Source organism: Rissa tridactyla, chromosome 17 (assembly GCF_028500815.1).
Source record: "Rissa tridactyla isolate bRisTri1 chromosome 17, bRisTri1.patW.cur.20221130, whole genome shotgun sequence".
NCBI lineage: Eukaryota > Metazoa > Chordata > Aves > Charadriiformes > Laridae > Rissa > Rissa tridactyla.
Window position 1 is genome coordinate 7,931,185 of NC_071482.1, and position 25,325 is coordinate 7,956,509.

At 60.7% G+C, this 25,325-nt stretch overlaps 5 protein-coding genes across 11 annotated transcripts in view; 2 read left to right on the top strand and 3 right to left on the bottom strand.

The window, feature by feature from the left end:
- CDON (cell adhesion associated, oncogene regulated) overlaps positions 1 to 1,762 on the top strand; it is a 53,591-nt gene extending 51,829 nt beyond the window's left edge. For 4 of the 5 annotated variants that reach the window (XM_054223289.1, XM_054223291.1, XM_054223290.1 and 1 more), the window contains exons 19-20: positions 499 to 755; positions 1,410 to 1,762. In XM_054223289.1, the coding sequence (XP_054079264.1) occupies positions 499 to 755; positions 1,410 to 1,579 (427 nt within the window). In that variant the 3' untranslated portion in view covers positions 1,580 to 1,762. The remainder of the gene's footprint in view (positions 1 to 498; positions 756 to 1,409) is intronic. The other variant, XM_054223293.1, reaches the window with a different exon arrangement.
- A 2,690-nt stretch (positions 1,763 to 4,452) lies between these two features.
- Positions 4,453 to 11,108, bottom strand: VSIG10L2 (V-set and immunoglobulin domain containing 10 like 2). The gene is made up of 12 exons (XM_054223294.1): positions 10,808 to 11,108; positions 10,371 to 10,721; positions 8,999 to 9,283; positions 7,730 to 8,005; positions 7,249 to 7,539; positions 6,717 to 6,977; positions 6,317 to 6,613; positions 5,925 to 6,227; positions 5,526 to 5,648; positions 5,429 to 5,453; positions 5,218 to 5,339; positions 4,453 to 5,120 (listed from the first exon to the last, which is right to left on the bottom strand). Exons 1-12 carry the CDS (start codon positions 10,881 to 10,883, stop codon positions 5,050 to 5,052), a joined length of 2,481 nt encoding a protein of 826 aa, XP_054079269.1. The 5' UTR covers positions 10,884 to 11,108; the 3' UTR covers positions 4,453 to 5,049.
- Positions 11,109 to 11,781: 673 nt separating this feature from the next.
- Positions 11,782 to 18,208, bottom strand: DDX25 (DEAD-box helicase 25). 3 transcript variants are annotated; one of them, XM_054223310.1, is made up of 12 exons: positions 18,185 to 18,208; positions 18,009 to 18,063; positions 17,851 to 17,898; positions 16,697 to 16,832; positions 16,497 to 16,589; positions 16,292 to 16,394; positions 15,506 to 15,620; positions 14,930 to 15,107; positions 14,357 to 14,594; positions 13,794 to 13,956; positions 13,423 to 13,611; positions 11,782 to 12,557 (listed from the first exon to the last, which is right to left on the bottom strand). In XM_054223310.1, exons 5-12 carry the CDS (start codon positions 16,556 to 16,558, stop codon positions 12,496 to 12,498), a joined length of 1,110 nt encoding a protein of 369 aa, XP_054079285.1. In that variant the 5' UTR covers positions 16,559 to 16,589; positions 16,697 to 16,832; positions 17,851 to 17,898; positions 18,009 to 18,063; positions 18,185 to 18,208; the 3' UTR covers positions 11,782 to 12,495. The 3 variants fall into 3 exon arrangements, 2 of the variants coding, with proteins under 2 accessions (XP_054079285.1, XP_054079284.1); XR_008469683.1 differs by lacking the exons at positions 17,851 to 17,898; positions 18,009 to 18,063; positions 18,185 to 18,208 and adding exons at positions 12,831 to 12,981; positions 17,374 to 17,577; XM_054223309.1 differs by lacking the exons at positions 17,851 to 17,898; positions 18,009 to 18,063; positions 18,185 to 18,208 and adding an exon at positions 17,374 to 17,577.
- Positions 18,209 to 18,324: 116 nt separating this feature from the next.
- On the top strand, positions 18,325 to 24,884 carry PUS3 (pseudouridine synthase 3). The gene is made up of 5 exons (XM_054223308.1): positions 18,325 to 18,352; positions 21,589 to 22,012; positions 23,223 to 23,782; positions 24,133 to 24,323; positions 24,437 to 24,884. The coding sequence occupies exons 2-5, from the start codon at positions 21,626 to 21,628 to the stop codon at positions 24,760 to 24,762; spliced, it is 1,464 nt and encodes a 487-aa protein (XP_054079283.1). The 5' UTR covers positions 18,325 to 18,352; positions 21,589 to 21,625; the 3' UTR covers positions 24,763 to 24,884.
- HYLS1 (HYLS1 centriolar and ciliogenesis associated) lies at positions 19,299 to 25,317 on the bottom strand. The gene is given in 4 exon segments (XM_054223314.1): positions 19,299 to 20,454; positions 25,128 to 25,210; positions 25,213 to 25,269; positions 25,272 to 25,317. Coding segments are annotated over 4 exon segments (981 nt in total). The 3' UTR covers positions 19,299 to 19,659.
- Positions 25,318 to 25,325: the final 8 nt, after the last annotated feature.

Here is a 25,325-nt window from a genome sequence, read left to right on the forward strand (position 1 = left end):
TTCCGCGCAACGTGGAGCGTTTTCGGGGACGGGGGATTTCCCAAGGTTTGCGGCAGCCGCGCAAGCGAACCTTTTACTTCGGCGGTCATGACGGTTTTGTGTAAAACCACACCGAAGTGTGATTTTTCTTTTTTCTTTTTTTAATTTTTATTTTTTTTTCCCCGTTTTTCGGGCTTTCTTATGTAGGAATTGCTTATGTACATGTTCGCTGAGGCCGCGTTGTTCGCGGGGCTCCGGCCGCGGCAGGCGTTTTTCCCTGCGGTGGCGTGCGTGTCTCTTCGGGTCCGGCTCCTTTTTTTTGCTCTAAAGGTTAAATAGTTTGGCTGTAACGATTGATTTAGCACTTTGACTTCAATTTCACAGCCTTACGCGCGTATTAACCTGCCGCAGTCTGCGTTACGCAGCCGGGGGGCGGCGGGGGGTTACTTAAAAAATCGCGAAGCGGTGGAAAGCAGCAGCTCCGAGTAACCCCGCTCTTGCTTACGTCCCCGCCTGCAGGTGTTTCACCAAAACCAACGGCGCTTTCGGTGGCAACGCGCTCCCCGTCGTGCCCGTGGTTGCACCTTATCAGCCGGAAGGGCTGGAGATGAAGCCTCTCAATCACCGCGTCATGGTGGCCATGTGCTTGGCTTCCGCCGTCCCGGAATGCGGCGCCAGGCTGGAGGAGGACGGCAAGGAGAGAGCGGAGCCGCCTTCTGCCCAGCATCCCTGCTGTCGAGAAGCCATGAACCGCCTCTCCGGGGATTACGCGGACGGTAAGGCATTCCGGGAGAGGATAAGCGCTGGCTTTGAAGCCGGGAATATTCTCTGGGACAGCTGCAGGGCTCTTAATTTATTACGGAGAAAGTGGTAATTAAGCCTACGAAAGACCTGGCTGCTTGAGGAAAGACGAAGCGTTCCGCCTTTCCCGGTGCGGAAGGTGGGAGCAGCGATGCTCGGGTGCGGGGCGCCTGTCGCGCCCCGCGTGATTGATGCCTCTAAACGAAGCTCGTGGAGCGGGCGCCCGCCGGCTAACGAGGCTGGGGCTGGTTTTACGCTGCCTCGCGCCCGCAGCACACCCGGGGTCTCCCCAAACTGCTGAAAAAAATGGAGTTTTCCCTGGAACGAGCAGGCATCCGTGACGGCCCGTAGGCAGGGACGGGGGGAGAAACGCGGGTGGGAGCTGGGCTGCCCTCACCGGTGCGATACCGGGCGCCGTCGGCGTGCTGGGACGGAGCCGATGCTCCTCTTGCCTCGTGTTTTGTGCCTGGGGTGGGTGCGTGTCGGGGGGGTGGGAACGAGCCTGAGCTCAAAGAGCTTTTCGTAATCTGAATTTTTGGGGGCTTGGGGGTCCGTCGAGCGGGACGGGGACGGGGGGGGGAGACGATGTGCTTCCGACCCAGCCACCCCGCCCCGCTCTTGCTTCGCAGGCGGCAGCTGCGTGCACTCGGAAACACCCGACCGCGTTTTGAGCTGGAGTCCCCTCCTCCTGCAGCCTGTCACCGCCAAGGACTGTAAGGAAAAACCAGGGTGGAATTCATCCGGAGTCGCCTTCGACGGTGCTGGGGACCTTCGGCAGCTCCAGCTGCAGGAGACCTGAGGGAAGTGACCGTTGTCCCCACTTAACGCCAGTAACTGCACAGCGGAGTCGCTGAAAGGGAGTGATGGAGGGATGTTAATTATAACAGAGAGAGTCGCTATTTATTTTTTTTTTGTAGTAGTGTCATATGAATGTATCTTGTTTTTACAAAAAACAAAAAAAAACGGTTGCCTTTTTATATTATTTATGCCTCGAAATTCCATTGTGGTTCCCTCCCCGTCCCCCATCCCCAACACACCGCGAAACTAGTCTGGTTCTGTGTATAAAAAAAAAAAAAAAAAAAAAAAAAAAGAATTGTAATAATATAAAGAACAACGATGGGAAATAACTGGAGTGTGTTTGCCGCGGCGTTTCACCAGCGCGGGAAGCGCTTCCCGGGTAAGCCGGTACCGGGGATTTAGCGAAGCGGGGTTGAAGCTGCCGCGATATTCCTCCATTCCGTCAACGCCTCCCCTCTTCTGGTTTCTCCGGGAAGAACCCGGTGGATAAATAAGAAAATAAATCAGGCAAACGAAGCTCGGCTGAGTCCGCGCCGGCGCGGCCGAAGGAGCGGAGCTGGGTTTGTGTCTCTGGCCGTTCGATAACCCTTATCCTTGCAGGAGCGCGGAGGAAAACCCTCGCCTTTCCCGCCGTAGCCGGAGAGAAAAATCCAGCTCGACCGCGCCGTCGAGGGGACGCGAACAGCTGGGAACGGCCTCCGAAAAAATGAAACGGGTCGCGTCGGAGCAGCTCCCGCCGGCCCCTCGGAAACGGCACGATGCAGGCGTTGACCACGTTAACTGCGGGGTTTGGCTCTTTATTTATTTATTTTTTTTAATTTCCCAAATGGAATCAGAGTAGATAAACCGGGGCTTGTAAAGCACTCCCTCCCCCCGCCACAAAAAAAATAAATAAAATAAAATAAGAGCGCGTAACGCCAGAAATGAGGGGCGTAAATGACAATTGCGGCCGCCCCGTCACCCAGCGCGGGTTTTTCTAGAAAGCGCTTCTGGGGCCGGGGAGGGGAGGGAGCGCGGCCGGGAGCCCCCGGGGGGGAGCACAGGCCCGGGGGGGTGCAGGGGGGGTGGTTTCGGGGAGCGATTTCCGTTCGAGGGAGCGCTCCGCATCTCTTTGGGCCGGTTGAAGGGCCGCGGTGTTGGGGTTTTGGGGAGTTTTCTTTGGTTATTTTGGGGTTTTTGGGGGGTTTTTTGAGGGGTTTTGGGTTTTTTTTTGGTTTTGGTTTTCTTTTTCTTTGGTTTTTGGGGTGGTTTTTTTTGGTTTTGGGGGGTTTGGGGGGTTTTTTGGGGTCTTTTTTGGGTTTTTTCTTGGTTTTTTTTGTTCTTTGATTTTTTAATTTTGTTTTTGGAGGGTTTTTTGGGGTTCTTTTGTTATTGGGGTTTTTTTGTTTGGTTTGGTTTTGGGGGGATTTGGGGGGGTTTGGGGGTTTTTTGGGGTTTCTTTTGGGTTATTTTTGGGTTTTTTTGTTGGGTTTTTTTAATTTTTTTTGTGGGGTTTTTTATGTTTTGTTGTGTTTTGGGGCGCTTTTTTGGGTTTTTTTTGGTTTTTTGTGTATTTTGGGCTTTTTGGGTGTTTTTTTTATTTTTTTCTTGGTGTGTTTGGTTTTTTTGGGGTGGTTTTTTTGGGGTGGTTTTTTTGGGGTGGTTTTTTTGGGGTGGTTTTTTTGGGTGTTTTGGATTTTTTGTTGTTTTGGTGTTTTTGGGGGTTTTTGCGGGGTTTTTGCAGGGTTTTGCGTTTTTTTGCGGGGTTTTTGGGTTCTTGGGGGTTTTTTTGGGTTCTTGGGGGTTTTTTTGGGTTCTTGGGAGGTTTTTTGGGTTCTTGGGGGGGTTTTGGGGGGGCTTTTTGGGGTTTTTTTGGGTTTTTGGGGGTTGTTTTTTTTGTTTTTTTTTTTTGGGGGGGTTTTGCAGTTTATTTTTTTGGTTTGGGTTTTTTTTTGGGGGGGTTTTGGAGGGGGGTCGAAGGGGGGTTTTGGGGGGGGGTTGGGGGTTTTTTGTTTTGGTTTTGGTTGGTTTTTTTGTTTGTTTATTTGGGTTTTTTTCCCCACCTTTTGTTGTATTATTTACACATTCTTTCTTTTTGCCTTTCTTTTCAGGCCTGTGCCTCTTCCCGGTTCCGAACGCCCCCGTTTTCCGCCACCCCGAACCTCGCGCCGTAAAACCCCTGGGCTTCGACCGCCGCCTGCCCCGCGGGCGCTGCAAAGCCCCGCTCCTCCCTCTTCGTTCCTCTTCTTCCTCTCCCAAACCCGGCCGTCTCCCTCCACTCCTCGCCACGTTTCCCCTTTCGCCAGACCCGCCGCCAGGATTTTCCCCGCTTTCCGACGGAGATGGCAGGCGAGTGGTTGGGTTTTACCTCTCTGGCTGCTTCGTTTTCCCCAAATGCTGAGATTTAACTGTATTTTGAAGTGACTTCGCTTAAATCAACCCCTGCACATGCTGCCCTGCGTTACGGTTGTGTCGTATAAACGCGCTATATTTTCCCAAGGAGCTCTAACATTCCTTTGGAAATTATACGTGCTTCGAAGTGACGTTTTTGGCAGGGTTTTGGGCTTTGGGGGTTTGTATTTTTAGGGGTGGTTGGATAGAGAGAGTGACGCTGCTTTGTGGCGGGAGTGGGGATCGATACTCCCCGGGCGCTGAAGCGCGAGGTTGGATCTCATCACTTGACGCTTCCCAAACGGGTTATTGACCAAACACGGAAGAAAAGGCCCAAAGACGCTCTCGTTTATCTTGCGCACCAGCGGGTGAGGGCGAGGAAAGCTGGGGGCGGCTCAGCCCTTTCCCTTGGACTTGTGTCTCCCTCTGCGCGTGCACCGACCTGGGGACGAACCGTCTCTAATTCCTATTTTTACCGTTGGCCTGAAGCTGGGGAGTTGGGGGTGAAGGCGAGGACCCCTCCCTGACCCCCACCAGAGCTTTGTGGCTCTCCTGGCACTGCGTAAAACCCAGCGCCATCCCAAACCCGCCTCCGCACGTCCTGGGGCTGAGAGCGGAGCTTTGGCCCTTGGGGAATTGGTTTGTTTTTTTTTTTTTTTCTTTCTCCCGGGGGGGTTGAAAAAATATTTATTTTAGCCTAAACGTTTTATTTTAGCCCTGCGAATAACGGAAGGCTCGAGGCGGAGCCGGAGGGGGAGGTTCAGCGGGTGCTACGGTGCTGTTTAGAGCCCGCTGCCCTCTCCCCAGTGCCTAAAACCGGGTAGAACCTGGCGCCAGGCTTCTGGCGACGCCTCGCCGGCGCTATATCACGATTTTCACCGCTCCTCCCGATTTTTGGGGGTTAGAAAAGCCCCCAGCCCCTGTTTTTTTGGGCTTTTTGTTTTTTTTTTTTGTACCGGGTCTGGATTACAGAGATTTTTCCAGCCTTCCCGGCTTTATTAATGCCAAGGGCCGAGCGGCATCGCGGCGCTGCCAGGTGCTGCCTGGCGCGAAACAAGGGGAGGAAAGGGAAATAAAGAGGGGGGAAAAAGGGCGGAGAGGTCAGGGCGTTGCTGTCACGGTGATGGTGACGTTAACCGGGGGGTCGGCTGCGGCGTCCGGCGCGAGCGGCTCTGCAAGGGCCGGGAGAGCCCCCGGGGGCAGCGGGTGGGTGCCGGCTCACCGGGGGCGGGTGGCTCGACCCTCTGCTCGCCCCGTGGGTGCCGTTACCTGCCGCTGGGCCGGGGGCAGCCGGCTCTCCTGGTGCCGCCGCTGCTGCTCCTTCCTCCCTGCTTGCGGCTGTTTCGGCGTCCTCCGGTGTGCCGATGGGCTCCTGGGCGCCGGGGCCAGCCCTGGCGGGGAGGGGGGACAAGGCGGGCTGGGGGGTCTCACCCGTGCGGGGCCGGTGGCAGTTGTGGGTTCAGGGCGTTTGGTCACTCACGTGCGGAAGAGCAGGTCGTGCAGACCTGGGGATGGAGAGAGGCGAGGTGGGGGCTGCGGTCTTGCTGTGCCCCCCACCCCGCCCCCCCGGCACTCACGTGGGAGGGTGTCCCGGTGGTGGGCAAGCCAGCGCACGGCCAGGAATGACGCAGAGGTGGCCACCAGCATCCCCACCACTGCCGCCCCCGTCACCGCCGGGTAGGCCTCGAAGGGAGGCTCGGCTGGAAGAGAGTGGTGGCTCGTCAGCCTGTCCTCCCCAGGGCTAATTAGGCTAACGAGGCACCCAGAGGGAGAGGAGGCAGCAGGCACAGCCGGCCAAGGCCTGGCGGAGCCCAGAAAGGCAGGGGGAGGCGGGCCCCTGTTCCTGTTCACTCTGAAACCTACTGATGGCTGCTCCTACTTGGCTCCTCAGCTCCGCCGGGATGCAAATGTCACCCTTCTCCGCTCAAACCCTGCTCTGCCCCCACGGAGCAGCGTCCCCCCGCCCCACACTTCACCTGGTGTCTGCACCTCGGAGGGGTGCCCGGCCGTCCGGTGGTTGACGGCCAGGACACGGAAAGCGTAGACCACGGTGGGGTCCAGCCCCCCCAGGCGCCGGTCGCGGGAGTGGGGCTCGATGTCGCCGGCGGCCGTTTCCCAGGGGCCGGGCGCCCGCCGGGGGGGTTTCTTGGCTTGGCGCCGCTGCACCACGAAGCCGGTGAGGTTGCCGGCGCCTTGCGTCCGCCACTCCAGCCGCACCTCGGTGCGCGCCCGCGTGTACCGCAGCTTGCTGATGGTGACGTTGGGGGGGGCCGGGTACCCTGTGGCGAGACGGCGCGTGGCAGGACGGGGCTGAACCCCCTTCCCGCCCCCCTCCAAGCCCACCCTGGGCCCCCCTCCCAGGACTCACGGTCCACGCGGAGGCGGACGGGGAGGCTGGCGGTGCCCACGGCGTTGGCAGCGACGCAGCGGTAGATCCCGCCGTCCCCCGGCCACTCGGCGTCCCGCACGGTGAGGTTGACCCACGTTTCGCCCCGCTCCAGCTGGTACTTGGCCACCCCCGGGGTCACCTCCCGCCCCTCGGGGTCGTGCCAAACCACGCTGGCACCCAGACTGCCACCGCCGCTGCCACGCCGGCACGCCAACCGCGCCGCGCCGCCCTCCAGCACCGCCACCTCGCTCCTCTCTGCCTCCAGCTCGGGGACGTCTGCGGGGTGACAAAGTTGGGGGGGGACGCGGAGGTGGCGGCGGCGATGCGTGACCCCGCCGCGGGGATTGCGTGACCCCGCCGCGGCGCAGCGAGGGCTTACCCAGCCGCAGGCGGCACTCGGCGCCGGTGGCCCGCAGCGGGTGGGCGGCCGCGCAGACGAAATCCCGTCCTCGCAGGCCGTCGGCGGCGCTCAGCACCAGGACGGCAGCGGAGGGCGAGGGGTCCCCCAAGGCCCGGCCCCCGCCGTCCCGCCAGCGCAAGGTGACCGGCGGCGTCCCCCCCTCCCACCGGCACCGCAGCATCACGTACTCGTCACCCTTGGTGGCCGCTGCCGTGCAGGAGGGGCCGCCGGCCGGGACCCCTGCGGGATGGAGAGGCATCAGGGCGGGGTATCCTGATGTTCTGCTGGAGCGGCCCCCCCCAGAATGGGGACCACCATCCCCCCCCCCCCCCCTCAGGACATGGGGGTCCCCGTTTTGGAGCAAGATGGAGGTCCCAGCTGAGGCAGCGTCACCTTGGGGGGTCCACCGTATGGCGTGGCCGTGGCACAGGGGTGCCGGGGGGGAGGGGGGGGGGGTCAGGAAGGGATTTTTGGCGGGGATGGGGGGGGGGACGGACCCATCCGCACTCACACAGGGTGGTCCCGCAGGCAGCCCCCTGCGGCAGCGCGGGGTGGGAGGCCAGGCAGGAGAAGGAGCTGCCGTTCCTGGTGGCCGCCCCCGGCTGGATGCTGGTGGCCATGGAAAAACTCGTCCCCATCCCCCCTTCTTCTTCCTCCTCCTCCTCCTCCTCCTCCTCCTCCTGGGGGCCCACCCAGCGCAGCCGTGCTGGGGGGAAGCCCCCCGGCCAGCGGCACCGCAGGGCCACCTCCTGCGGGTCACCGGTGGCCTGGACAGAGCAGCTGGGGCTCCCGGCTGGTGGATCTGCAGGAGACCATCAGCGCCGGGGTAGGGCGGGGGGAATTGTCCCCACCCCGCTTTTACCCCTCCCTCCCCCCCCATCACCCAAATTACCCCTCGCGCCCCCATCCTCACCGGGGAGCCGGGTTGGTCCATCTCGCCCTGCGGGGGGGGGACGACCCGCCGGGGTCTCCCCCCTGCCAGGGTTACTTACAGTAGACGGTGAGGACGATGGTGGCCTGGGTGCGGGTTTGGAGGTGGGTGTTTTCGGCCAGGCAGGTGTAGGTGCCCGCCTGGGCGCGGGCGATGGCGGCGATGACGTAGGTCTGGCCGGTGTGGACCTGGGAACCGTTGTGGAGCCAGACGTAGCGGCTGGGGGGGTTGGAGGGAGCCAGGCAGCTCAGCACCACATCGTCCCGCTCGCCCGCCGAGAAGCCCCCCGCTTCGGGGGAGAAGGGCTCCACGCTGATGGCCGGCTCGTCGGGGCCGTCTGCGGTGACACGGGGCCCTTTAGCCACGGGGACGTCCCCACAGAGAGGACGCAGCCCTCCCACGGGTGGGAAACCAGCCTGGGAAGCCTCCTTAGAAAGGGGGGAGCCATGGTGGTTGTGGATGCACCGTGACACAGGGTGGCCAGGGACGTACTGTGGTGCGTGGTGGCCATGGAAGCATCGTGGTGGCAGGATGCCTGGTGGCCATGGATGTACCGTGGTAGCTATAGACACACCATGGTGGCAGGATGCCTGGTGGCCATGGATGTACCGTGGTGCATGGTGGCCATGGAGACACTATGGTGGCTGTGGAGGTGGCATGGTGTATGGTGGCCGTGGACACACCGTAGTGGTGGCCATAGGTATGCCATGCTGGCATGGTGGCCATAGAGGTACCGCAACAGCAAGGTGCATGGTGGCCATGGACATGTCATGGTGGCTATGGTGGCATCATGGTGGCATGGTGTATGGTGGCCATGGGCATGTCATGGCGGCTATGGAGGCATCATGGTGGTGGGGTGCATAGCGGCCATGGAGGCATCACGGCGGTGGGGTGCATGGTGGCCATGGCTGCATGATGGTGGCGTCGTGGTGTCCATGGCTCGGTGGCCATGGATGTACCGTGGTGCATGGTGCCCGTGGAGGCACTATGGGGGCATAGTGGCTGTGGAGGTGGCATGGTGTATGGTGGCCATGGATGCATTGTGGTGGCCATGGAGGCCATGGGTGCATCATGGTGGCCATGGATGCATCGTAGTGGCGACATGGTTGTTGGCAATGGCCATGCCATGGTGGCTGTGGCTGTACCGTGGTGGCGTCATGGTGGCAGGGTGCATGGTAGCTACGGACGTACCATGATGGCAGGATGCTTGGTGGCCATGGGCATACCATGGTGGCCACGGTGGCATCTCCAACCCTGAGGATGCCCCCACAGCTGGTGCCCACCTCGGGCCACCCCCTGAGGAGGTGGGACGGAGCCCCGGGGCACTCACAGACGATGTCCAGGTAGACGGGCTCGCTGGTGTGGTTGTTGACCTCGTTGCCCACGGTGCAGGCGTACCAGCCGGCGTGGCTGCGGTTGGCGGGCGTCAGGCGCAGCTCCTCCCCGGAGCCCCCCAGCCCCGCGGGGGACGCTGAGGGACCCCCCCGGGGCTCCCGGTGCTGCCAGGAGAAGCTCAGCGGCTCCGTCCCTTCCCGCACGGAGCACGTCAGGGCCACCGCTGCCCCCTCGGCCGCCGCCGCCGCCGTCGGCCGCACGAAGGGCTTGGAGACGGGCACTGGGGGCACCGAGCCATGAGCGGCCCCCGAAGCTGCTGGCCACCTCCCCTGGTCCTGCCGGTGGCCCCCACGTTCCTACGGTCCCACCCGGATCTTTCCAGCCCAGATGATTTATCGGCTAGTGAGACGCTCTAGTGGCTAGCGGGATGGCTAGTGAGAACGTCTATAGGCTAGTGAGGGGGCGGCCTGGCTGTGGGCATGGGGACTAGCTGGAGCGGCTATGTGTGGGCCAATAAGACCAGTTACGGGCTGGTGGGATGCTGGGTTGGCCACGGTAAGGTGATGGGGATGGCTAGTGGGGCACAACATTGGCTGGAGGCAGGGGAGTTCATTAGCTAGTGGTGAGCTATTTTGGCTAGTGAGGTGCTGTGTTGGCTAGTTTGGCACTACATTGGCTCGTGGGGTGCTATGTTGGCTAGTGGGATGCTATGTTGGCAAGTAGGGCGCTTTGCTGGCTAGTGGGGTGCTATATTGGCTAGTGGTACGTTGGTGGCATGCTTCACTGACTGGTGGGGCCCTTTGTGGCTAGTGGCCTGTTTCATTGGCTAGTGGGGGCTCTGCACTGGCTAGTGGCATGCTTTGTTGGCTAGTGGGGCTCTACGTTGGCTAGTGGGGGCTCTTCATTGGCTAGTGGGCCACCACCTTGGCTAGTGGGGGCTCTACACTGGCTAGTGGAATGCTTTGTTGGCTAGTGGGGACGTTGACTAGTGGAGGCTTTACACTGCCTAGTGGGGACTCTTCATTGGCTAGTGGACCACCACCTTGGCTAGTGGGTGCTCTGCACTGGCTAGTCCCATGCTTTGTTGGCTAGTGGGGCTCTACGTTGGCTAGTAGAACGCTTTGTTGACTAGTGGGCCACCACCTTGGCTAGTGGGGGCTCTACACTGGCTAGTCCCATGCTCTGTTGACTAGTGGGGCCCTTCATTGGCTAGTGGGGTGCTTCATCAGCCAGTAGCACTCTGCGTTGGCCAGTGGACGTCTGTACTGGCTAGCGAGCGAGGGGATGCTTCCCGGCAAGCCAGGGGAAGGCAATGCTGGCCGGCCCGTGGCTAGTGGGGTGCGGCGGGAAGGTCACCGGCGGCTTACCCAGGACGCGCAGGAGGACGGCGGCGTAGCCCACGCGGAGCCGGCCCGGCTCCGGGAAGAGCCCCTGGCAGAGGAAGCGTCCCTGGGCGGCCGCCCGCAGCTCCCGCAGCTCCAGCGTCCCGTTGCGCAGGGTCACCCGGCCCAGCGTCCCCGCGCCGCTGGCCACCGCCACCTGCCAGCCCGAGCCCACCGCCACGGCCCGCGGCGGCCCCGAGCCCCCCGCGAAGCTCCAGAAGACCACGGCCGGCGGCGCCGCCGTCGCCTGCCCGCAGCTCAGCTCCACCGCCCGGCCCCGCACCCCCGTCACCCTCCGCTCCTCGTAAGCCGCGTCGCCGGCCGCCAGCAGCTGACCTGGCCCAGGGGCGCAACGAGTCCGTCGGGTCTCGGCTCGGGGAGAATTTGGGGAAGGGGGAAATGGGGGGGGAATCTCTGCTCACCCCCCGCCAGCGCCGGCAGCAGGCAGAGGATCCAGGGTCCCCTCCGAGGCGGCGGCAGTGCCCGGCTGCGCTCCATGGCGCCATGTCCGGCACCGAGCCCAAGCAGGGCCGCTCCTCTCGGGTTACCCCTGGGTAATTAAGCCCGGCCCTGATTAACCCTTAATTATTTATAAACCTGGGTAAGGTTGCGGGGGGGGGGCGGCGGGGGGAAGAACCCGACCCCTGCAATCTCAGGGCTGAGGATGGGCGCGCTCATCGCAGGAGTGGCAGCATCACCTCCTTCCCATCAGAGAGAAAATTTATTCATGTTACACACCCCCCACCAAGATTTTGGGGCTAAAAGAGGGGAAAATAAGCTGCTGCCCCCCCCCCCCCCCCCCAAAGATTGAAAACACGGGGTCTGGGCGCCGGGGGAAGCCGGGCGCTCGGTGGGGTTTGATATTTCATCCCCCGCTCTCCGCCGCGCCCCGGCCCATCAAACATTCATGGCGGGGGGGGGCAACGCTGAAATGCAACGCCTGGACTTGGGGGGGTGGGGGTGGGGGGGGTCCGGGGCACATTTTGGGGTGCAGGTGGCGGGGGGAGACACAGGAGCCCGCTGCACCCAGTCCCCAGAGCTGGTATAGTCTGGTGCTTCCCCCCCCCCCCCCCCAAGCGATTCTTTAATTAGAAAAAACTACGCCGCTTGAGTTTTTGGGCTTGAAATGGCCAAAATTGGTGTAAGCCGGGCAGCGGGGGCCGCTGCAGAGCCGGGGCAAAGCTTCGCTCCCCCCCTCCGCCGCCCCCGGCCCGTTGCTTCCAGTCGCGTTTTTCTGCCCGTACCGGTGGGGGTTTGGGGAGAAATTCGCTGAACGAGGGGGGAGCGTTGACCTGATAAGATTAAAAAAAAAAAAATAAAAAAAAAATCCTTCCGCGAGTAAAATAAGCGATAAATTTCACGGGATTTGGGCAAAGGAGCACCACCGCCCCCGGAATTACAAATAATTCCAGTTTATTAGCGCTTCGCTCCGCCGTGGCCAATAATCAACCCTGGGGGGGACGGGCAGCCCCCACGGAGGTCCAACCTCTCTCTCTCTCTCCCCCCGCACCGGCGTCACCCCAAACGCTCGAATTTTGGGTGACAAACGCTTGGTTTCGGGTCCCGATGGGATTTGGGATGGCAGCGGTGGATTCCTGCTGCCATCTAGCGAGACCGGCTTATTTTTTTTTTTTAATTTATTTTAATTTTTTTTTATAACTCGCTTCTTTCTCCTGAATTTTTCGGTTTTTTGGTCTTATTAAAGTTTTCACCGAGATTTTTGCCGGCAGAAACGCCGCCCACCGGCTGCGGCCTGAAGGTGATTTTTTTTTTGGGCCGCTTTACCTGGTTTCTGAACCACTCCGAGCCCGCCCCCCCCCGCCAAAGACCCGTTTTTGAGGAACGTTACCCCCGCATTAAGCCCCTCGGGGGGATTCCTCGAGCCACGCGAAGTTCACGGCTACGAAAACCTCAGCGAAAGAACAAGGAACGAAAGCAAGGACAAGCGCCGAGGGTTCCCCCTCTCCGTCTTCTCCTGAAACATGGCAACAAACCCAACCGGCTTTAAGGAAGCGATAAGAGAACTGGGAGATTTTTTTCCCCGCTGGGACTTTTCCTTCCGTTTTGAAACGCCGAGCTGGGGGGGAGCAAATCCCCCCCCACTCCTCGCTCAGTTTTGCAGCCTCTCGAGCTCGTCCATGTCGTCCGGGTCCAGCTGCTTGATCTCGGTCTCTGCGGGAAGGAAGAGGGGGGGGAAAAAAAAAAGTCAGCGTTGGACGCCACCGAGTGAAAACCACGAGCGAGCGTCCGCCCCGCGGGAACGCGCGCCGGGGCCGGGACGTTCCCCGGCTGCGGTATTTCCACTCCGATAAACGCAGAGGGAGCGGGGCGCGAAGCGGACGAAGGGCAGCGGCCACAAGGCTGCCGGGGGAGCAAGAGGCGGCCCAAGCGAGAAGCGGCAGGTCGGGATAGCTTTCCGGACGCGCTCCCGCTCTCTGCTCCCACCTCTGAAGCCACCCAGCCGGGACGGGGAAGGTTCGTTTATCCTCCGTCAGGCCCTCCAACGGCAATTAAGAAAAGTTCATCCGCTGGGATTTTCATCAGGAAGGGAGGCGGGTTTTCTGCACCCCGCAAAGTTGCCGTAACCGTCTTTTCCCTAAAAATCGCAGGGGAAAAAGGGCACCGGGATTTCAACAGCCCCCGGCATCTCGCAAATCCCGTGCAAATCCTCTCGACGTTTAAGAGCGACAACCGATCCCGGGGGGGAAAAACCCGCAGGATTTCGGCCGCCGGGGCTAAGCCGGGGCACCAGTTCCCCCCCGGGGACAGGGATTTGCAGGGTAAAGGCAGAGAAAATGCCGGAAGGAGGGAAAAAAGAAGAGGTGCCGAGGCATCCTGGGGACGTGTCACGTCCCTTGCAGGTCACGCGCAACCTGCTGGGCTGGTTCTCCGAAAATTCGGCCGCCGGGGGATAAAAAACAACCCTAAAAGGGCGAGGAGATGAAAGGAAAGCTGTCGCCTGCACCTGGGGACGAGCAAAGGGGATCACCGGTCCCCGAACCTCCTGCCGGAGAGGCGGACGGGCGCGGATACTCACGGAAATGCTCCTCGATAACCCGCACGAGCCGCACGTTCTGGCGTTCCACCATGCTGAAGGCGATGCCCCTCTTCCCGAAGCGTCCCGTTCGCCCGATGCGGTGGAGGTAGGTCTCGAAATCCGGCCGGCACTTCTGATCGGTGGGGAGGTTGAAGTTCACCACGATGGTGACCTGCTGCACGTCGATCCCTGCGGGGGGGGGGGGGAAAAAGAAAAAAAAAAAAAAAAAGAGGGAGAGGGGCTGCGGCACGGGATCGCCTCGCCCCGGAGGATCCGTTGGCGGAGGCCACGATGCCGCCAGAAGAACCCCAGGCCAGGAAGGACGTTTCGGGCCTTGGAAAGCAAAGGGACGTTGGGTTTTCCGGCGGTACCTCTGGCGCAGACGTTGGTAGCGATGAGGACCTTCTCCTTCCCGTCACGGAAGCGCTGGATGACGTTGGCCCGTTGGGCTACCGTCAGCTCCGCCGTCAGGATGGCCACCTGGTGCCCGTCCTGGCTCATCTCCACCGACAGCCAGTCCGCGATCCTCCGAGTCTGGAGGCGCCGGGGAGAGGCAAGGCTGGGGTTTCGCTCCGTTCCCACCCACTATTTTTCCCCCCCTCCCGCCGTTATTTTTTCCCCCCTCCCCGAGCCTCCTGCTCTTCTCAAGGGAGCTCCCGGCGTTTTTTTGACACCTCAAAATAAGGTAAAACCGACGCGGAGGAGCAAGAAGCCCCTGTCAGGACACGCCGCAAAGGGCGGTCCCAAGCCGTAGGGGAGATGCTGTGAAAACGCCGCGTCTAAAGGCTGCTGGCGACGCGTTCCCCACCCTCCCGGGGGAGGCGGGGGTCCGCTCCTCGATTTCGAGGGTCTCCCCCTCCCTCCAGGCCGTAAACGAACCGTCTCTGTTCCGGCTGACCGCAACCGCGTGGATTTCCCCGCTAAGCTGCTTCACCTGGCAGAAGATCATGGCCTGGCCGACGGTGATGCCGCCGTAGATGTTGCAGAGGGCGCGGTACTTCTCCTCCCGGCTCCTGCAGACGAAGTAGTACTGCCTGATGTTGCTGAGGGTGAGCTCTTCCTCCCGCAGCTTTATGACGATGGGGTTGGAGACTATTTGCACGGCGAAGGCCCGCACGGTTTCCTTGAAGGTGGCGGAGAACAACAGCATCTGGCAGCTCTTGGGTAAAGCCCTGGAGGGGAGGAAAAGGACTCGGGAGGTGCCCAGATGTACTCATTAGAAGGGAAAAAAAAAAAAAAAAAGCTAATTTAAGCTGATTTTGTGTCGCCTTCACCAGGAAGGGAACCCAATCCGAGGGCTGTAACGGATGCAAGGGAAGGTTAAGCGGGATAAAAGCCTTCCCATGCGTCTCGCGGATGCGGTTTTACAGAAAGCCGGATCCCGGGACTCAAGTTTCCGTGGGCGCGCCTTCGACATCACAGGGGCCGCTCATTTGGCGACCGATTCCCTCCAAGCGGAGCGAAAAAAACCCCTGGAAGCGGGACGCCAGCCATTGGGAGCACCCACCTCTGGATGCGGATGCTTTGGCAGGAGAGGCCCTGCGTGTCGATCATGATGTCCGCTTCGTCCAGCACGAACATGGCGATCTTCTTGACGTCGATGGCTCGCCGTTTGAAACACCAGTCCAGCATGGTCCCCGGCGTCCCGATGACGATCTGCTCCTCCAGCGCGCTGCCCTGCGGGACTGCCAGAGGCGGGGGGCGGCGGGGGGGGGTGGAAATGGCAGCCCAGCGCCGACCAACGCGACACCTTTCTGCCCGCCCGAGCGCGTGCGTCCCTCGGTTATCTCAGATTCCCGCCTTTGAGGGGCTCGTCGCATCGAGATTTAAAATCGCTGATGCTTCCCTACAGCCTCGGGGGGGTGGAAAGCAGCCCCGGGGTGGGAAGAAAGGGAGGATGGAGGCAGCCTGCGGTTGTGAAAAAGCCTCCTTAGCAGGAGAGGGAAATATAAATATTATTTTATTGGCCTTCACGGGGGTCTGGGCAGCTCCTGGTAGCTCAAGGCTCTAAGAGAGGATCCCTGTACTCCATTAACGCTCCCCCCACGGCGCCGGTAGCTGCGCCGGGCAGGAGGGGACTCACCTTGGTTTCCCCGGACAGCGTACGTAACCTTGATGTCGGCGCAAAACTGCCCGATGTTCTCGATGACGTGCCCGATCTGCAGGGCCAGCTCGTAGGTGGGAGCCAAGCAGAGGCACTGGGCCGGGGGGGGGGGAAGAGGAGAGAGCCGTCAGCCGCCTCCGTTAAAAGCCGAGGGCGCTGCCGGGGTGGGAGACACCGGGCAGGCGACGAGGCGGTTTCGGAAAGAAGAGCGCGGAAAAACCCACGAGCGCTAAACTCCCGCAAAAGCGCCGGGGGGATCGGGGCGGTGGGAGGGAAGGGAGCTGGGAACGCAGCCGGGCTGGAGGGACGCGGGCAGAAAGAAGTCGCTGTAGCTATTTCCGAGGGGGGTGAAATTCGTCTCCTGAAGAAACGCGCGGGGCAGAGCGCCTTAAATCGCCCCGTAGGCTTGAGAGGAGAGACTTCAAATCGCAGCAAGCAGCTCGCAAAGCTGATTTCTGCACGCGGGGGGCGTTCAAACCACCAGGAAACCGGCGGTCTCTGCAGCTGCTTTTCAAAATTTTAAAATTCCAGGATAAGGGAAAGCCTGGCTTAATCCACCGCTAGCAAGAAAAAGCGCCTCCCTTCAGCGGGCACCAAACTTTCTGCCCTACCTGCTGCAGCGACGGTACCCAGGGGTTTATCGTCCCTCTCCAGAGGATAAAATCATACAGAGACGGGGACAAAAACCAGAGCGCTGCCCCCAGGCAGCGTGTCGGGGGCCGGGGCAAACCCTCTCCTGCATCAGCTTTCCCTTTCCTGCGTTACCTGCGGGTGTTTCTCGGCGGCATTAACTCTGCTCAGCATCGCCAAGACAAAAGCTGCCGTTTTCCCTGTCCCTGACTGGCTCTGGGCAATCAGATTTTGGGGCCTGCAAGGCAAAAGCTGCTCAGCGGAGCGCAAGGGTTGTGCGCGTCCCGAGGCCGGGGGGGGTGGGGGGGCCTCAAGGGTAACGCCCGGCGTTACTACTCACGGATACGCCAGCATGATGGGCAGAGCCGTCTCCTGGATTTTGGACGGTCTGTTGAAGCCCATGAGGTAAATCCCCTGCAAAAGCTCCTTCTTCCTGAAAAAAAAAACAAACCAAAAACAAAACAAAAAACCAAAAAAAAGACTCAAAAAGGGCCCGTCTGACGAGCCACGGCGGCTCTCGCGCTTTGCCGGGTGACTCACAGGGGCAGCTCTTCGAAGGTTTTGATGGAGAAGAGCGGGGAGCTGGGGTCCTGCTGCAGGATCTCCACGCGGTGGCTGGACTCCACCAGGGACGTGCGGATCAGCTTGTTCAGCAGGGAGGTTTCCGCCAAGCCCACTGGAAAAAAGCGGAAACTCGTGAAAAAAAACCAAAAAAAACCCAAACAAACAAAAAAAATTTAAAAAAAAAAAAGACTTATCATAGAACGGTTTGGGTTGGAAGGGACCTTCAAGGCCACCTAGTCCAACCCCAGCTCTCTCAGCCTGTCCCCACAGCAGAGGGGCTCCAGCCCTCCCAGCAGCTCCGGGGCCTCCTCCGGCCCCGCTCCAACAGCTCCGTGTCCTGCTGTTGGTGCCCCAGCGCTGGAGGCAGCACTGCGGGGGGGTCTCACCAGCAGAGGGGCAGAATCCCCCCCCTCGCCCTGCTGCCCACACTGCTGGGGATGCAGCCCAGGCTGCGGGGGGGTTTCTGGGCTGCCAGCGCACGTTGCCGGGGCACGTGGAGCTTCTCCCCCACCAACAGCCCCAGGTCCTTCTCCTCAGGGCTGCTCTCCAGCCCTTCTCCGCCCAACCCGGATTTGTGCCTGGGATTGCCCCCACCCAGGTGCAGGACCGTGCCCTTGGCCTGCTTGAACTTCACGAGGTTGCCGTGGTGCCACCTCTCCAGGTCCCTCTGGCTGGCATCCCGTCCCTCAGGCGTTGACACCCGCGGCTCGGTGTCATCGGCAAACTTGCCGAGGGGCGCCCACTGTCCGTGTCGGCGATGGAGATGTCATCTCCAGATCCGGTCCCAGTCCGGACCCCAGAGGGCCACCGCGTGTCACCCGTCTCCATCCGGACGTGGCGCCGTTGACCACCACCCTCTGGATGAGAACATCCAGGATGATCATCATCCCGGGTGAACATCCATCCGTCCACCCAATCCAGCTCTCCACACTGAGGAGCGCAGGACGTTGCGGGGGGCCGGGTGATGACACCCCCCCCCTCTCCCCTCGTCACCCTTCGCCAGCAGCTCGTCCCCTCTCTTAGTCACCCCAGGACGCCCCCAGGAGCTTCATTAGCGGTGAATGAGCGCGACGGAGCCGCCGAACCCCCTCCCCGCTTCACCCGCCTCCCGTGGAGGCCCCGGGACCCACCTTTCTCCTCCTCCTCCTCCTCCTCCTCAGGCCCATCGCCGCGGCCGCCTGCGGGGACGGGGGGGGGTGAGGCCTGGGACCGGGGGTGTGGGGGGGTGAGGCCTGGCGCCGGGCCCCCACTCCCCCCAAAACTCAGGCGGGGCCGGGCCTGCCCTTACCCCGCCGGCACACGAAGGGGTCCGGGCGGCTCGGTGGGGGTCCGGGCGCGGGGAGCTGCGGGGGGGGGGGGGATGGAGAGGGGGCCGTTACCGGGGGCGGGGGGTGTCACAGTCACACACACACACACACGGAGCGGGGGGAGGCCCCGGGGGAGGGGGCCCGGCCCGGCGCCCACCCGCAGCCGCCGGCCGCCGCCGTCCCCCGTCGCCGCCATCGGCGCCCGCCGCGAGGAGCGGGGGGGGGGGGGGGGGAACGGCGCCCCCTGGCGCGCGGGCGGACGGGGGCGACACGGTTGGCGGGAACCGGAAGGGGCGGGCGCTTCCGGGTCACGGCGGGGCCGCAGGTAGGAGCGAGGGGAGCGGCGCGGGCCCCGTAGGGTTCGGGGCGGGGGGGTCCCCGGGGTGCTGGGGGGGCAGAGACACACACCCCACACCCCCCGTAGGGTTTGGGGGGGGAGAAGGGCCCCCCCCTTCCCCCCCCCCCCACCATGGGGTGTTGGAGGTTCCCGGAGTAATGGAGACAGGGACCCTGTGGGCGGGGGGGGGGGTGTTGTCCCCGCAGTGATGGAGGAGCAGGGACCCCCCAGGGTTTGGGGGGGGGGTCCCTGGAGCGCTGGGGGGGCGGAGACACCTCCCCCCTACCCATAGGGTTTGGGGGGGGGTCCCTGGGGTGCCGGAGTCAGGGACACCCCCCCCGTAGGAAGGGGCTGCAGGTGCTGGGGACAGGAGCCTGTGGGGGTGCCAGCACCGGTCCCCATAGGGTTTTGGGGGGTCCCTGAGGTGCTGGAGCCAGGGACACCCCTGCTGGGGGGGGGCGGGGGGGCAGAGACCCCTCCTGGGGTGGTGGGGCTCTGCAGGGGGCTGAGGACAGAGACCCCGTAGGGCTTGGGGTGGCCTCTGCTGGGGAGGGGGACCCCAGAGGGCGCTGGCACTGTCCCCCGTAGGGTTTTGGGGGATCCCTGGAGTGCTGGGGGGGGGGGGGGGGGAAGAACCCCACCCCCCGGGGTGCTGGGGTCAGGGACGCAGACCCCCAGTGGGGTGTTGGGGGGTCCCCGGGGTGTTGGGGACAGCCCCGCTGCGGCTTCAAGGTGTTTTCCTGTGCGAGAGCTGCCAAAGTGTCGGTCCATCCCCACACCGGGGAAATAATAATAATAATATCTTCACTTCATCCTAAAGCTCATTTATTTTATAAATGAGGTAAAAGAAGGGAAGGGGAGCGGCGAGTTGGGTGGCGCAGGGAACCAGGCACTGATGGAGGTGTGTTTCTAATGAAGCCGCGGAAATGAGAACGCATCTCTCCACACGCTTTATTAAAGAAAGGTATCGCCGAGACGCCAGAAATAAAACCGCCTTCGTAGCTCACACAACAATCCAGGGGCAATTAAAAAAAAAGTAAATCACGGGGTCCGTTTTAGTCTTATTTCTCCCGAGATCGGAAGAGCCTGGGTGGGTTTGCGGTGCCTGCTCCCCGTCCCAGGAAAGCAGCTCCGCAGCGGCAGCGGATGGTTTATCCCGGCCGGTTTAACAACCCCGGGGAAGAGTTTTAATCCCGCGTAGAAGCGCAAAAAGGGGATTTTTGTCTGAATGAGCGAGGATTGGGAGGAGGGAAGAGGTCCCGAGGGGAGCGGTGAGGTGCTGGGTGCGGAGGACCCTAGGAGGAGGTGGTTTTTCTGGGGAGGAGGCCCTTGGCCAGGTCCCAACGCACCTCCCAGCGCAGGGCCGCCCTCTTCTTCTCGGTGGGGACGGCGTAGGCGTTGGGGACGTGGAGGTGCTGCGGTTTGCTGGGCAGCTGGGGCCTGCAGAGCATCTGCTCCCGGATGCCCCAGCGCAGTTCTCGCCGCTCGTCCTCCCCCGGGATGCGGAATTTCTCCCATTCTCGTTTATATTCAAAATATTTGGCCACTGGGTCGGTTTTCCCCCGGTTACGACCCAGCGGTTCAAAGCGGGGAGGAATGAAGGATTTGGGCTGTCCCCCCGCGGTGCTGTACTGAGAAGCGGCAGAGCTCCGGCTGTCGAAATCCTCGAGGAGAAAGGGGGGACTGTCCCCGTGGGACCACTGGTGAGGGGATTCATCGAGGGAGCTGCTGCTGCTGCTCTCCATTTCCCCCTCGGAGATGCTCTCCTCCGGACCGGTCCTCAGCTGAAGCAGTTTCTGCCTCAGGCTCCGAACTTCGGCGTCGCTCTCCGTCTCGCTGGTCACCGACTCGTCCCAGATCTCCACCCCTCCATCGGGTCTGCGCCTCAGCACCTTCCTTTTCATTACCAACCTCCTGCTTCCCCTCCGATCCCCGGGAAACGCGGGGGGCGCCGGCTGCACCCCCAAAGCCAGGGAGGCCTCGGCGTAGGGCCGCTGGCTGCCCCCTCGCTGCGCGTACAGCCGGCTCAGGGCCAGCGCAGCCGCCAGCTCCTCTTCCTCCTCCATGATTTCCGCCAAAATGGGCGAATCCTGCAAAAAAAAAAAAAAAAAAAAAAATAATAATAAACCCCCCCAGTTAATTTCTTGCGGCACATTTGAGCTAAGGATATAAAGAGGGTTTGACTCTCGGTTTCCGGGGTTGAGGGGCGCTGATTTAGGTTGTGGTTAATCAGACGGGGGTCCGGGAGTGCTAAACCTCCCGCTGCCGGCAGAAGGCTCCTTCCCTACAGCTCTCGGAAACGCAGCTGGAAAGCCCCCTCCGAGGCAACCCTTAAATTCCTGCTTGAAAAGGACGCTAAAATGAATTAACGTGATATAGAAAGTACTAACGGGATGATGGGCGAACACCGAGCGCCGGGCAGAGGCGTATAATGATTTTCCCCTTCTGCCTCTTTTCTTAAAACCACGGGATCTAGTTGAGATTTAATCTAAGGGGAGATTTGATTAGAGGTGTCAGATTTTCCCCTTGTACCTCTTCTTTTAAAAACAGGGTATCTAGTCGTGATTTCATCTGGGGAGAGGTTTAATCGACATCCACAGAGGAGAAGGCTCAGCGCAGCCTTTAGGTGCTTCTTTAGACGTTGGCTGTCGAAGCCCAAAGACTCCTTGAGTCTGCTCAAACCTGCAGCGAAAAGGGATCCGGATGCGGTTTCCACCCCCTCCGCGGGTTTGGGATATCTTTAAGGGTTGGGAGTGGAAAAAAAAAAAAAAAAAAGTAAGTTTTAACGGCGCCGTTAGGAAATGTTGGAGCAGATGGTGCGGCGCGATGAGTGGCAGCCGTTAGCGGGCTGTCTGAAGTGTTGATGCTGGCTGAGCGCGGTGCGAAAATGGAAAGGGCTCCGTGACGGCTCCAGCGCGGATAGCAAAAGGCCAGCCGGGAACGTGCTGCCGCCGCCGCGCCTGGGCTGACGGAGCGGGTCCCATCCCGCAGCGAGGGGAAGGAGTGATTAAAAAGTGCAGGAAAAAAAAAAAAGGGAGGCTTGAGTAAGATGAATCTGTCCGAGCTGAGCCGCCTTGGCCCTTCCCATGCTCTGCTAGGAACGCTGAGGGGTTAAAGAAATAAAGAATTATTCCATGGGTAACGATTATTTTACAGAGCAAGCCTCTCAGTGTAATAAAAGCCGCATAAAAATGCAAAACCCTGATTTCCTTCTTTCTCTGCAGACCCCGAGCAACTAATTAAGGCTCCGAGACAGCGGCTATGGCCGAGGGGAGCGCGGCTACCGACCAAGAGCGACTCCTGAGGAGGGTGCAGGAGCTGGAAGAGGAGGTGAAGCGGCTGCAGGAGAAGCTCCGAGAGGACAAGGAAGGCGGTGGGAGAAGAGAGGCTCCTCCTGCCCCCGGGAAAGCCAAGAAACGCCAACAACGGCCGTTCGATTTTGGTGCTTATGGCCGCAGGCACGTGGCGCTGAAGATCGCCTATCTGGGCTGGGGCTACCAGGGCTTTGCCAGCCAGGAGAACACCAGCAACACCATCGAGGAGAAGCTGTTTGAGGCCTTGAAGAAGACGCGGCTGGTGGACGACAGACAGACCTCCAACTACCACCGCTGCGGGCGGACGGACAAAGGAGTCAGCGCCTTCGGACAGGTGAGGATCCCCCCCAGGCTTTCCCGGATCTCTGGGCTCCTCTGTGGGACGGAGATCCGGTGGGATCACTGTCCTGCAGTGACAGCAGAGGTTGGATTAATTTTTTAAAAGCCATCAGCTTTTAAATCTGAAAGCGAGCCTGGCGATGGCTTCCTGCACGCGGAATGATGGTTTTAGACCCTTGAAGTGTTGATTAGTGCTCGCTTTTTTCCATATTAGTGCTTGGGTTTTTTCCATACTGGTGCTCGGTTTTTTTACGGGGGCCTGTTTTGAGAGGCTGAAATGCATTTTAGGCTGCAGCTTCCCCGATAGCTTCAGCGCTGCCAAAAAAAAAAAAAAAAAAAAAAAAGGGGAGATGCCCCTTCCTTGGGCAGAGCCCTTCAGCTGATTTAACTCGCTAACCCCACACAAAAAAAGAAAAAAAAAAAAAAAAACAGCCCAAAAAATAAATCCAAGAATTATTGGGTAGCTTCCCGCAGAGTCAGGCAGCTGAATTCCTGCGCAGAAGGGGCCGAGGGGAGCCGCAGCGAGCGGAAGGGAGCGTGGGAGTGGGAGCTGGAGGGAAGGGAGCGAGCCGGCCGGCCGGGTGGGCACGGAGCCATCAGGGAGAGCCCAACCCTTCCCTGCGCCCTGATGGTTTCGCTCTCGGGCCCAGTCTCTCCTTCCCTGCGGCCCAGGGAAGCGGAGCCCGGCTTAGCTTTTGCCTCGCCGGGGTGGGTTTGGCTCGGATGGGCCGTCTGCTCTCCTTCGCAAGACGAGCCGCACAGAATAAGGGCAGAGGCCACCTTTTCTTGCGCCACGCCAAGCGCGCAGGTACCTGCGGCATTAATTAACCAGGCGTCCCAGACAGCCAGGCTGTTGCTGCCTTCAAGTCATCACCTCCAGCAAAAAGAAAAAAAAAAAAAACCACCTAAAAAAGCGCATTATATCCTAAAAACCAGTGACTAAAGTTGAAGCCATTTCGAGATCATGCTACGTAGGCAGTCTGCAACTTTCTCTGTTTTATTAAAGGAATCCGTAGCATCTGCTCGGAACCTTAGCAGAGGCACTTGCAGCTCTACCCGCAGGAAGGAGGGGTAAGATCGCCTGATTTAAGACACCTTCATCTGTAGGAGATCCTGCATTTATTTCACAGCGGTGTAGGAAGACTTGGCTTGACATGCCGAATCCGCCCATCTGCCATCTAATCCTGGCTTCCCTCGTTGTGCAGGTGATTTCCCTCGATCTCCGCTCGAACCTGGCGGAGGGGAAGAAGCTAAACAGCCACAACTCGGAAGGCAAGAGCGAGGGGGAGGAGGAGCTCCGCTACACCCATATGCTGAACAGGGTGCTCCCGCCCGACATCCGGGTGCTGGCCTGGGCCCCCGTGGAGCCGGATTTCAGTGCCCGGTTCAGCTGCCTCAAGAGGACCTACCGGTACTTCTTCCCCTGCGCCGACCTGGACGTGGCCCTCATGCACACCGCGGCCCAGAGGTACGTGGGGACCCATGATTTCCGTAACCTGTGTAAAATGGACGTTGCCAACGGGGTGGTCAACTTCCAGAGAACGATCCTCAGTGCCGGAGTGACGTGGGTGGAGAGAGGAGAAGAAACTGGGCCGCAGGATCCCTTCCGTCTGTGCCAGTTTGAAGTGACGGGACAGGCATTCCTGTATCACCAAGTCCGCTGCATGATGGCCATCCTCTTCCTCATCGGGCAGAGGATGGAGAGGCTGGAGATCATCGATGAGCTGCTGGATGTGGAGAAGAATCCCCGAAAACCGCAGTACAGGTACGGAGAGCTCGGGAAAACCTCCTGGTCTGCTTCGCAAAGCGACGGCTGCGCGCAAAGTGCCGCTGGCAAACCACGTCTCTGACAGCCTGCGAAGTCTCTCACAACATGGGAGCAAGCTGCCAGCGGCCTCTCTGCGAGGGATCCGTATGGATCCTTTTTTTCTTGCTCTTGGACAAGCTTTTCATGGCTTTAGTCCTTGGTATTTGGTGAAAACGAATTCGGAAGAAGGAGGTTTGTAAAAAAACGGGGCTGTTTTGGGCAGAAAGGACAGGCTGATGCGTGAGGCTTTGTTGTCACGACATCCCTCCAGGCAGCGACAGGTTAACGCCTGCTCTCCTTTTCCCTAGCATGGCAGTCGAGTTTCCCCTCGTGCTGTACGACTGCGCGTTCGAAAACCTCCAGTGGCTCTACGACCGAGAAGTGCAGGAGTTCAACGTTACCCACCTGCAGCAGCTCTGGGCCAACCACGCAGTCAAAACTCAAGTGCTGCGGAACATGTTAGGAGGGTTAGACGCAGCTCCCGTCGCTACCGGAGAAAGTAAGGGATTGTGGCAATGCCTTGGGATGGGGGTAATTGGTTTAAAAAAATAAAATAATGAAGGAAAGGGGTAATTAAACAAAACCACTGGTATTTTTTCAATGATATTGCAGGCCCAGGGAACAGCACGACCGTCCTGTGGGGAGAGATGAAGCCTCCGCTCCGCAGCCAGGTCAGCAGCTTCGTGGAAGGCGTCCAAGCCCGCACCTACAAGCCTTTACTGGCCCGTCCCAAGTGCGAGGGCCTGGAAGCCCGCATCCGCCACTTCGTGCGGAGGGGCCGCATCGAACCCCCCCAGGGCCTGGAGCCAGCGGGGGACAGGGACAAGGATGAGGACAAGCAGCCCCCCGAGACCAAGGGGGGCCACCGCCGCCATGCCCCGGGGAACGGCAGTGCCACCCAGCAGCCCCCCAAGCGGGTCTGCGTGGACGTCGAGTGACGGGTCACCTCAGCAGGAGGAGGGCAGGTGGCTGCTTCGCTTATTTTTTTATTAATTGAGGGGAAAAAAAAAAAAAAAAGTAATGCAGTTTTCCAGTGCTATTTTTATAAATTTTAAGAAAACTTGTGGAGTGCTGCTGCGTGCCGGTCTGGGAGGGGATGGGGGGCTGCCTCGGCCCCCTCAGAGCCGCCTGCCCCGCTGCGGGGGGAGCGCTGAGGCTGTACTGGGATGTACTGGGATATACTGGGCTGAGGCAGCCGGGGCCCACCCGCCTGCTCGGCCTCCCCGCGAAACCCACGCGCCCCCCCCGGTACCCGACAGGGTCCTCCAGTCCCTAACAGGGTTCATACGTTCCCCCCCGGTACCTGACAGGGCCCGGCCGCTCCCGTCCTCCCGCCGCGACCGTTACCGGCCGCCAACCGTCGCCGCTGTTTAAACCACTGGGCGGTCCCGCCCCTCGCCCCGTCGCCATTGGACGTTGCGGCTGTCGCTCGGCTGGCCGTCCCTTTGCGATTGGGCGCGCGGGCCGAAGCACCGCCTCCGCGCCGCCGCCATTGGCCAGG